The following is a 12,024-nucleotide window of genomic DNA, read 5'->3' as shown; positions in this document are numbered from 1 at the left end:
GTAATTTGTTGGAAATCAGGCCCTGTAGTTTGCTGTGTAGTGTAGAGGAGTGGTGGGTAGAGGAGAGGTGAGCAGTGTCAAACGCAATGGGAAATAGGATATTGCATAGATCACTGGGAAGAGAAGAAGGCAGAAAGCGTTGATGTTGACGTACTGTTAGAAAAGCATCGTCAACTTGCAAGGTGGTGGAGTGAATAAGTTCTTGAAGAAGAAGGTGGGCATGTTCAGGAAAAGGAGAACCCGAAGTGTTGAACTGGAGGAAGTGAGATAACGAAAGAGGGAGAACTTGCTCACCAAGACAGTCTTTAAGAAACCTGAGCTGGTTCTTTCGACGTTTTGCGGCAAGAAGGGAAGACTCAAAGGCGCGAAAAGGCTGTTTAAAGGAAGGTAGGGCACTGACGAAATTTAACAGAGTAAGATGCTTTCATGTGGGATCCATATGCAGATGAGGAATCACAATAACATGGCTGAAAAATGTTGACCAAACCATACACTAGAAATAACGAGATGTGATGACGAGATGACGGTGTATGAGGGTGTGTGGCACGAGGTGTAATGATGTGTTACTTTGTTTTTCTTTAGGGGAGTTTCTTGCTTCTGTTCGGTCTTCAGTTGTAGTTTTTCTACCAGGAGGAGTCTGTTTTGAAGGGCCAAACTTTCTGGGTGCTCAACCCCGATCGATGGCAGACACGAACACTTTCATACATAAGAGTTTCAAAGGTCAATGCTCCCTTCGCCTCTCTGAGGAGACCATGTTCTGACTAGTGGTCCCCGGTAGGCCTGACAACTTCCTAAGACTGAAGCCCAGTACTAATATTAGCTAATATCAGTCCAATAGCTCCAGGGAGCCAACGGGGCTCCACCACAGAAAGTTCCTTCTAATGTCTCTATGGCTCATTTAAGTACTCAGTTCCACCTGTGTACCCTTGTGCATGTAACACCTGTGTTAAATAAACTGTCTATCTACCCAATCTGATAATCTATCTACCTCTGATAATCTTGTATGTTGTGATCACGTCTCCCCTAACTTCTTTCGTCCCACGACATGAGGTTCAGTTCCCATAGTCTCTCCTCGAGGCTAGTAATGGTACACTGTCAGTGATATTGTACCTTGTGGCCCTTGTGGTCCTTGTGGCCCTTGTGGCCCCTTGTGGCTTCCTAAAGCCACAAGGGGCTCGCTGCAGAAAAAGACTAGAGATGAGTACGCTGGAAGGGTGATTCCTTTCCTCCAAAATTATATAATTTGCTGGTGAATTATTTCTTCAAGTGTGGTCATGGACATCAAGTCAGGTAAGAAATTATAATGCGAGGACTTGTAATGAAATTCCATCAGCATTTCAGCATCACTGACAACCACCACCACCATATCTCTCTCTTACACTACATCATACACACTATGTAGCATCACAACCACTGCCAACTACTAGCAAATCATCCTCATTAGTACCTCACAACCTCACAAGACTATATGTGCACTGCTGACCTTACCTATCCAGTCTTTCACGGCTGCTTGTATTTTGTGCGATGTGATGCAGATGATCATGTGTGGCATTATTTGTCTGGATTAAATCTGAATCAAACTCACTCTGTTTATGCTTCACATTGTTTAGGTAGGAATTATGTCCAAAGTAAACGGGATGATCTGGGATTTTTCGAGGAAAATCATTCATCTTGTGGCGAGTGTGGACATTCTGGAGCATGTACCCCTCCTCATTTTGGTTTGTATGAGAATCAGGCTCCACTTCAGTACCAATTTTTAGGTTTTCACTGTATAAATCTTGGGGGAACCTACTGGTAATATTTGAATGTATCTGATCTTGTTGAATATTTTGGTAAGCAGGATGAATATTGTTTTGATCAGTAGGTGTAGGAAACACTGTAGGAAACCGAGAAGCAGCAGCATATTCTGAGAAAGGAGGGTTGCCAACACCACCCGAAGTGCCTTGTCCACTGATGAAAGCCTCCAAAGCTCCAACCATGCCACTACCCTCACTGTCACCTGGTAAAGAAAAAAAAAAAAAAAAAGCATTGAATTTAATGAAATGCTATTTTCTGGGCGAGTCCCAGAGGCTCACTGGACCTATCCAGCTAATATGTGAATCATTACAGGGGACTTAGTCTATAGAGTTCAGCCAATCGGGGTCCATGAGCCAGAACCTGGCCCCCTCAGAGAGGCGCAGGGAGCAATAGCCCTGGAACCCCCCCCTTTCCCCCTGTGGTTGGGGCTTTTTCTTATCTGCCATCAACCGGGGTTAGGCACCCAGAAAGGTAGGCAAATCAAAACAGACCCCACATGGTAATAAAAATGCAACCAAAAACCGAACAGAGAGGCAGAACTCCCTCCAATGACAAGGAAACACGCAAACGTCACACTATCACCGCATCGCTCGCCCGTGTATCCCCCCCCCCCCCCCAACGCCAGTGACCCAGCCACTTTAGTTCAGAGGCTAAGCATCAACCACACAAAAACTGCTGACTAGAAGGAGAGAGGGATGCCAGGTAGCCCCGGGGCTCACCCAGAAAATGGCGTTTCATTACATTCAACACTGGTTTTCTGTGGGGGAGCTCCTTCATCTCCCTGGAGCTACATAACCAAAGATAAGGAAAAGGGGGACTTACCCGGGACGAGGCTGCCACACACTCCTCAACTCGAAGTCGAGACAACTGGTTGCAACCTGCAACCCAAAGTAACAGAAGAACGCCCAGGCCCAGGAACGTTAACAAAACATCGGGCGGTCAGAACCCTGTTCAACCTTCAAAATCCCTGTACCCAAATATCAGCCCAAGACATGTTGCCAAACACGGCAACCAATGCAGCAAACTTCCTAACGTAATGGGCACAAGGATAGACTGCAGGCTGGCTAGACTTAACTCTGCAGACAATCTGGGAGACCCGAGCCCTGGAACAGGGAATGAGGGAACCGGATCAAAGCGCATCTCCGGCCACAGAAGCCGAAGCGCACAGGTAATGGAGAAGAGCCACAACTGGACACAACACATGAGGAACCCCCAGCCAGACCAACCAAGCATCAAGAACCCAAGGATCCCTCCGGATAGTAACTGTCTCATTCTTCCCCAGAAAAAGAAGAAGGCTGCAACCAAACAAACTGACTACCAGGACCGAAGCAGCAGAAATCCCTGTGCCGGAGAAAATCACAAAGTTCACCAACCCAACCCCCAAACGCGAATGTTGATAGAAACACAGCCTTGGAAAAAAACAGCATTGAATGTAATGAAGTTTTAAGGTTTTAAGGTTTGCCACAAACGACCGAAGGGTGAAGAGGGAGAACGGCCTGTTGACATAGCTCGAGTGCATGGGAGAGTTGTGTAAAATCCTGGTTTGTGCCTTGGAGAGGCTGCAGGATTCACTAAGGTCAGTAGAACTTGGGTTTCAACTCTATCATGTCCTAGCTCAGTCGATTAAGGCAGCGTCTGGAATGCTCCCGGACGTAGGTTCGAATCCTCGTCGCAGCCCTTGTGGATTTGGACATCATGCTCGTTTGCTCGTTTTTGTTTGGAGAGTTCTGTCCACTAGTTCGGCTTTGTTGCAATTTCTTAACCAGAATAGGGGCTTGTGCCTGACCCAGTGGATGGCAGAGTGCTTCCTACCACATGGGGGTTTCTATTCGTCATTGCTCCTCGTGCCTCTCTGAGGGGGCCAGGTTCTGGCTCGTGGTCCCCGGTAGGCCTATGAACTCCTATGAAATGACTGCTGCCAAAGTCTAATACTAGCAATATCAGCCTGGAAAGCTCCGGGAAGAAGATGGGGGCTCCCCCCAGAAACAATCTTGAACCGAAGGGGCCACCACGAACCGAGGAGAAGAAAGATAGGAGAGCACCTTATCCAAGGATCAGGATGGCTCAGGTGGTGCATAAGCAGGCCAGAGGTGAAACAAAGCATGAGAAAGCTTACGGAATTGGGCAGAAATAACATCCACCACGAATGCAAGCTGGAGTGGCTCCTCCAATGCAGCAAGATACGAGGCGACAGTATTAGGCATCAAATGACGACCCAGAAAAAGGCAAGACAGAAAGTACAAGACAACCCGATCAGAAATAGAAGACAACCTATGAGGAGATAGAAAATGGCAGAATAAACGCAAGGAAACTTCATACTGTCACCGAGACAAAGCTCTCAGGTGGAACACCATCAACGAAACCACCTGTTCACAATACAAATGATGATAAGCAAAGTAAAAAAAAAAAGACAGACGTGAGGAGTGGAGGAGAAGACTGAACTAGCCATGTACCGGACCAGTTAGACCTGCTGGAAGAGGCGGAGCCACTGAAAACGCCCCGGGTTCAGACACCAAGCAAGCAGCTCCTGAAACCTCAGCCACTTGGTGGCTGGCTCAGTCAACCGGTCTGGGCAAGGTGTTGCTAACCAGTTAAGACCCAAAGCTAACAAAGGGGAGAGATCAAAACTCTGAAACCGGTTTGACGTGTACAATCACGGGAGCCTAGCAGAGGGCCACCAATATATTATAAGTGGAACTATAGCCACACCAGGCAGACCCTCCACCAGCAAGGAAAACAAAAACAAAAGAACAGCCCCATAAAAGTACAATGTCCCCAGAAGAAACAGGAACTGGCCTCCGCGTAGGTAGGCAGGCTGCACAACACCTTGAAGCCCCAATTGCAGGCGATGAGTGTCAATAACGTGGCTGAAGTATGTTGACCAGACCACACACTAGAAAGTGAAGGGACGACGACATTTCGGTCCGTCCTGGACCATTCTCAAGTCGATGACTTGAGAATATTGAAGCCCCAATAAGCACGATACCAATCCCTACCCAAGGCCAAACAAGGGCCACAAAACCCCAGCTGGCCCCAAGGGCGGGGTAAATGCCGAGCAGCAAAAACCCCTACGGAATTGGTTCCCGAATGCACCAGGGAAGAGAACCCTAACATGCAAGGGTATTACTCAAGGTGCATAGGGGAGGATAAGCACATGCAGTGCATGCAACACTGATACTCGTCGTGTGTGGTCGTCCAGGACACCTGGACGACCACACATGACACCACAGAGGACACCACGAAGGCAAACACTGCATGGAAAGTGAGGCCAAAGAAGACGTTTGTCTCGGTTCGCACTAGGTGACAAACTGGAGTGGCTGGGTCGCCGGTGCTGGGGGTCCAGGGGGTGGGGGCTGTGCTGACGAGCGACCCGGTGATAGTGAGAGACGTTAGCTTGTTTGCTTGTTTCCTTGGGATTGGAGGGAGTTCTGCTTCTATGTTCAGTTTTCGGTTGGAATTTTCTTACCATGTGGGTTTGGTTTTGTTATGTTTACCTTTCTGGGTGCCTAACCCAAGTCGATGGCAGATAAGGAAAACCCCCAACCACAGAGTGGTTTTCCAGGGCCATTGCTCCTTGCGTCTCTCTGAAGGGGCCAAGTTCTGGTTCGTGGTCCCTGGTAGGCTGAACTCCATAGACTACTGCCCCAGTCTAATGATTCACATATTAGCCCAATAGCTCCAGGGAGCCAAAAGGGCGTCCCACAGAAAAAAAAATTATTTTAGAATCCACTAAGCATACAGTGGAACCCACAAAATCAGCAACTTTCTATAATAGATCGCTCAAAAGAATATACCAAATTCAGTCACTGGATCTCTTCTCCAAATTGTGCATTTTACACAAAAAAAAGATATGAATAAATTTCTTGTAGAGCATATTTCTCAAAATGTTATATTACTGTCGATAATACAGCAAATTACCAACAGAGAAGGCAACAAAAAGGGCACTTACCAGAGAGGAGGCAGCACTGCTTGTATCAATCCAAAGAAGAGACTGTAGGTCGTGACACACGATCCGAAAGCTACACAAGGCCGCTGAGGACCACGGACATTCACAAGATACCTGGCCGCAGACCAGGTATCCCCCCCCCCCCCGCGCTTGAATATCGATGCAAGGCATATTAGCAAACACAGCCATTACAGCAGCATACTTATGGACAATATGGGCATGAGGGCAGACAGCAGGCTGGCTAGACTTAATGACAGTGCAGGCGACCTTCAACATAAGAGCCCTGGAACAGGCAACCAGGGAAACCGGATCAATCCACAGCGAGTCCGCCAAAGCAGAACTGGTGGCACGAAGGTAACGGCGAGCCACACAGCCGCAAACTCCTGCACAGTGTTGTAAGCCCAGAGCATGGACAGCTGCCAATGTCCCTGGCTGGACTGGTGAGCACTGGACACAAAGCCCCAGTAGACAGACGAGGCATCAGTGAACACATCGAGCGAGGGAGGAGGGCACTATGGTCTTGAACCCAGAAAAACCCAAAAGAAGAAGTTGGTGACTGCAGCAAGCGACCTAGGGACACCAGGTGACAACCCAGTAATTGCAAGAACAGCAAACGAGACTGCCCCAAAGATACCAGAACAGCCTCCGAAAACCAAACCCTGTCCAAAAGAAAAACCAGAGGAGAAAAGTTCAGGTTTCCCGCACAGCTGCTCGAGCAAACACTCGAGCAGTTGCGGCCTTGCACCCATGCAGTCCCGCCGTCGGCTGTTTTGAGGAGGACCCGGGTCACGGCCACGGGAGGGAGAAAAAGGGCCGCAGTCTGAGAATTTTAAAGGCACAGGAGTGCCTGCGGACTCTGTTGCTCAGTTTTTGTCGGCAGCTTCTGTGAATTGCCGTCCAGTTTGACTTCTTGTGTGTCTGGGGGTGGGGGAGGCTGATCTCGTTGGTCGTCCAGGAGGGTAGGGTTGCGGCTTTGCCTGCTTTTGGTCAAGGTGGGTCATGTGGTGTGCCGACAGCTGGGTCTGTTGCATTTTCCCCAGCTTCTTCAGTTAGTTCAGAGGGAACCTGTTTGGAGGACTGGATTCCATGGTTCGCGTCGGCCTTTCGTAGATTACCCCTTTGATGAGGCGGTTGGGGGGGAGGCTGGCTCTGTTTGTCCATGATTGGTCCCACATTGTGTTGGCATTTTCAGTCGTGTTGCACGGTCTGTGGTGGAGTTGGGCAGTTCCATCTCCTTTGAGGGGTTCGGGCCTAATGGAGCAGGATTATTCTCCTTCCCTCTGTCGAATCGTCATTGAGTGGGTGCATTTGGGGGTGGTCACAATAACCTCGTATCTTCGATGGGTTTCCCGCTTTTTACGGTCTGAAACGAGACTGCGCAGATCTCCGGTACATTCTGGATTTGTCCCGTCTGAACTGGTCAATTCCTTGCCCCTCTTTTTGGATGACATTGTCCCAGGTCTATCTCATACTCAAGCCAGGTGCTTGGATGATTACCCTAGCCCTCAAGGACACCTACTGGCACATCCCTATACATACGGAGTTCAGGGATTGGTTAGGTTTCGTAGTGGGGTAGCAGGCTTACCTGCTTTAGGGTTCTCCCTTTTAGGCTGAATCTGGAACCCAGTGTTTTTACGTGCTTTATTCGAGTTGTGGTGGCCTGAGTAATACATGGTGGCTCCCAAGAAGGCTGGGAACTGGCCCAGACTTCCCGGACCAGCTTCCTCCCCCCCTTCTCCGAGGGGGAGGTGGAGGTGGAGCTAACTAGCTTGATACCTGGTTGATGGGGTTCTGGGAGTTCTTCCACTCCCCAAGCCCGGCCTGAGGCCAAGCTTGACTTTTGAGAGTTTGGTTCAACAAGCTGTTGCTTGGAGCGACCCGCAGGCCCACATATCCACCACAGCCTGGTTGGTCAGGCACTTTTTCAAGAAAATTATCTAGTTTTCTCTTGAAGATATCCACGGTTGTTCCGGCAACATTTCTCATACTCGCTGGGAGGATGTTGAACAACCGCGGACCTCTGATGTTTATACAGTGTTCTCTGATTGTGCCTATGGCAGCCCTGCTCTTCACTGGCTCCATTCTGCAGTTTCTTCCATATCGTTCTCTCCAGTATGTTGTTATTTTACTGTGTAGATTTCGGACCTGGCCCTCCAGTATTTTCCACAAGTACCTTATTTGATATCTCTCTCATCTCCTTTCTAGTGAGTACATTTGGAGAGCTTTGAAACTGGCCCAATAATTTAGGTGCTTTATCGCATTTATGTATGTCATATATATTCTCTGTTCTCTTTAATTCAGCAATCTCTCCTGCTCTGAAGGGAGAAGTGAATACTGAGCAGTACTTAAGATGAGACAGGATAAGAGATTTGAAGAGTACAACCATTGTGATGGGATCCCTGGATTTGAACATTCTCGTAATCCATCCTATCATTTTTCTGGCTAAAGCAATATTTGCTTGGTAGCAGGAGGCTAATTTCACCAAGTTTTTGTTGTTTCGTTTCTTTTTGGGAGAGTTCTTTTGTATCTATCCTCAGACCAAGTCCATTCTATCCAGCAATCAACACCAAAGACAAATTCAACAATTTTAACATTCTGTTCATTCAAATCAGGAATTTTCTCAAATATAAATTATTATTATATATAAGCATATTGTGCATATTTAGGCATTGGTTAGGTTAGGTGTTTAGGTTCTGTTAGCTATTATTTGTAGTACGTGGCTGAAACATATAGAGCGTTGTGGTTCGAACAAATGTCGTCAGCGAAGCACTTGTTCCAAAAGCGTTCGGACATTATTTGTTGCAAATCGTGTGTAAACAGTTTTCATTCGTAAGCAGGGTCTGGCAGGTGCATGGAATGTACTTTGGGCTTCGTTTATGAGGACGGGCTTTAAACCAGGCAGTGGTTTGCTTTGATTCGCCTATCTTTCTGGGTGCTTCGCTGGTGATGGGAAGGATGATAACCTTTAAATGTAAAGTGATCATAGGCCATCACTCCCTGTGCCTCTGTAAGGGGGGCGAGGGGAGGGGGAGAGCCCAGGTTCTGGTTCAGGCAAAAAGAACTCTGCAACTGATGACACTAAGTAGTATGGCATTTAATCAGTGATGATAGCTTCAGAGAGCCTCCAAGGTTCACCCAGAAACTGGTGTTTCATTATATTCAGCACTTTTTTTGCCAACCTGTTGTGAAGACCCCTCCTGCTAATGTTGTCCTCATCAAAACCATAAAAATTAATATCTTCTGTTTTGTCCATCCTATATATATTAGGAAGCTATATTAGACTTTAGCATCAGTGTGAATAGAGTTCTTAGGCCTACCAGCGACCACGACCCAGAACCTGGCCCCCCTCAGAGAGGCACGAGGAGCAATGGCCTACAGAATTGCACATGTGATTTGGAGCATTCTATGTCTACCAATGACCGGGTCAGGCACCCAGAAAGGTAAGAATCCCAAAACAAACCCTTATTCTGGTTGAAACTACTACTGAAAAGTCAAATGAGTGGACAGAACTCCTCAAAGAAAAACAAGCAAACGAGCATAACGTCACCACATGCCATGCCGCCATCTGAGCAGCTCCCCCCTCCTCGGGAGGGGGAAGGGAGGAGCCCCAGACCCCCCCACGCCGGCTACCCACACCTTCAGTTCAGAGGCTGGATGTTAAAAAACCAGCGTTGAATGTAATGAAACCCAATTTTCTGGGCGAGTTCCGGAGGCTCCCCGGAACTATCCAGGCTGATATGGATACCCTAACTATTTTGCATCAGTCAATGTGGGTGGAGTTCTAGGCATACTGGGGACCACAAGCCAGAACCTGGCCTTCTCACAGAGGCTTGCTTGATGGCACGAGGCACGAGGAGCAATGGCTCATAGAAATGCACACGTGATTTGGAGCATTCTATATCTGCCATCGACCGGGACAGGCACCCAGAAAGGTAAGTGCCACAAAACAAACCCCTATTCTAGTTAAAACAACGAAAATCGACAAACGAGTGGACAGAACTCCCCAAAAGAAAAACGAGCAAACAAGCATGACGTCACACGAGCCGCACCGCATGTCTGCGCATCTCCCCCCCCTCCCCGGAAGGGGAAAGTGGGAGCCCCAGACCCTCGCGCCGGCTATCCACACCTCAGTTCCAAGGCTGGATATCAAAAGTGCGAAAAGACCACCGACCGAAGGGAGGGAGGATTGCGGGGGAACCTCTGGGACTCACCCAGAAAATGGCGTTTCATTACATTCAACGCTGGTTTTCTGGGGGAACCCCCATGGCTCCCTGGAACTACTTCACCAAAGACGAAAACAGAGGGACACATCCGGGAGGCGGACGGCTCACACACCATAATACGAAGAGCAAGACAACAGACCGCAACAGCTGACTCAAGGCAACATAGGCCCGACCAAGCCCAGGAACATACACGAGGGAGCGTGCAGCCAGGACCCAGCGCAACCGCCAAAACAAACTAGTGCCCAAATGAGTCCAAGACATGCCACCAAGACGGCAGCAAGTGCAGCATACCTACGAACGTCAAGGGCACGGGGAAAGACCGCAGGCAGGCTAGACAGAAAAACCCAGCGGACGACCCGGAAGACCCCGAATCCGAGAATAGGAAAGAAGGGAAACTAGATCAACCCAAAGCGCAGCCGCGGCGCGCAAAGAACAGCAGAGAACCGCAACCGGACACAAGAACAACACCCTGGCCAACCAACCAAACAGCAACAACACCAGGAACCCCTCTGGAAAGAGCCGTCGCAACCCCACCAGAAAAGAAGAGACGGCTGCAACAAACAAACCAAACACCAGAACCCCAAGGAGAACCACTGACAAAAACCAGAACCGAAGGGGCCCACAACAAACCGAGGGGAAGAAAGAAAAGAGCCCCCTGCCCAAGAGCAGGACGGCATAAGTGGAGCAGAAGCAGGCCGGAGGCGACCAACGCCCGAGACAATGCACGAACGGTGCAGAAGGAACAACAAAACCAGAGGAATCCGAAGCGGCTCCGCCAATGCCGCACGAGACAGGGCAACGGTATGCGGCCAGATGACAGCCTTGAACCACCACGAGAAAAGGACAAGACCACAACAAGAAAGATCGCAGTACACCTACGAAGAGACGAAAAGAAAAGGAAGGACCGCCAGAAAACCCCATACAGAGCACCACTTGGTTTCCGAACCCCTTGGGGACGAGACCCATCGGTTAACATGTAAGTTCGTAAACTAGAAATAGAGGGAAAAAATAAACTAGAAATGTAAAAAAAAAAAATTGAAAAATTAAAAAAAAAAAAAAACTCTAGGGGAAAAAAATCGACAGGTTCATAGCGTGAATGCGACCGTATTTTGTTTGTACTGTACTCACCAATAAGTGAAGTCCTGATCCGCTTTAAAAAAGTCCTTAATTGTTCCTAGCTGATTATCACGACGTCTGGCAAACATCCTCTGGATGTTGCCAGCCTGCAGGCACATCCAGCCAGCCTGCAGGCACATCCAGCCATCCTGCAGGCACATCCAGCCATCCTGCAGGCCCATCCAGCCATCCAACAGGCCCATCCAGCCATCCAACAGGCCCATCCAGCCATCCAACAGGCCCATCCAGCCATCCAACAGGCCCATCCAGCCATCCAACAGGCCCAGCCAGCCAGCCATCCAACAGGCCCAGCCAGCCAGCCAGCCAGCCAGCCAGCCATCCATCCATCCATCCAGCCAGCCTTTCCCTCCCTCCCTAATTCTCACTACTACCCTCCCTTCCTGCCTACCTCCTAGCATCTCTCCCTACCTCCCCCTCCCTCCTAGCATCTCCCCCTTTCTGACTAATTCTCCCCCTCTCTCATACTGCCTCCCACGTAAGCTCTCCCATCCATCCATCCACCAGTCAGCCATCACTGACGCAATGTGTGCATTTGGAGCCAACATGGTGCACAGATGTTTCTTGATTGTGCAGATATGTAAAACAAAAGCACAGAATTAACATTCCAGCCTTATGGCAATTCAAATTAATAGAAATAATAGGCTGTGAATCTGTGAAGTCACAGTGGGCAAACTAGACCATCTCCCACCCACCACCACAGGCCGGCTCAACGCTTGGCAGACCCCTTCCTACCCGAACTTTGTTCGGGTAGCACGACTCCCCAACCCCAATCGGGAAGATAGAAGTTTCGGATAACTAAAGTTCGGAAACCAAGTGGTGCTCTGTACCGCCGCTGAGACGAAGCACGCAGGTGGGACACATTCAAGAAGACACCTGATCACCAAACAGATTCAAGTCAAAACGACCGGACTAGAAGACTCG

The 12,024-nt window shown here is 48.9% G+C and overlaps 1 protein-coding gene across 6 annotated transcripts in view; it reads right to left on the bottom strand.

The window, feature by feature from the left end:
* The window catches only part of LOC123767981 (uncharacterized), a 54,030-nt gene that overhangs the window by 28,847 nt on the left and 13,159 nt on the right, over nucleotides 1-12,024 (bottom strand). For all 6 annotated transcript variants that reach the window (XM_069306538.1, XM_045758230.2, XM_045758231.2 and 3 more), the window contains one exon: nucleotides 1,489-1,999. In XM_069306538.1, the coding sequence (XP_069162639.1) occupies nucleotides 1,489-1,999 (511 nt within the window). The remainder of the gene's footprint in view (nucleotides 1-1,488; nucleotides 2,000-12,024) is intronic.

The sequence above is a fragment of the Procambarus clarkii genome, chromosome 58, assembly GCF_040958095.1.
Source record: "Procambarus clarkii isolate CNS0578487 chromosome 58, FALCON_Pclarkii_2.0, whole genome shotgun sequence".
In the NCBI taxonomy this organism is placed as follows: domain Eukaryota; kingdom Metazoa; phylum Arthropoda; class Malacostraca; order Decapoda; family Cambaridae; genus Procambarus; species Procambarus clarkii.
Note: the sequence above shows the minus strand (reverse complement) of the source record. Positions and strands in the feature narration are given on the sequence as shown.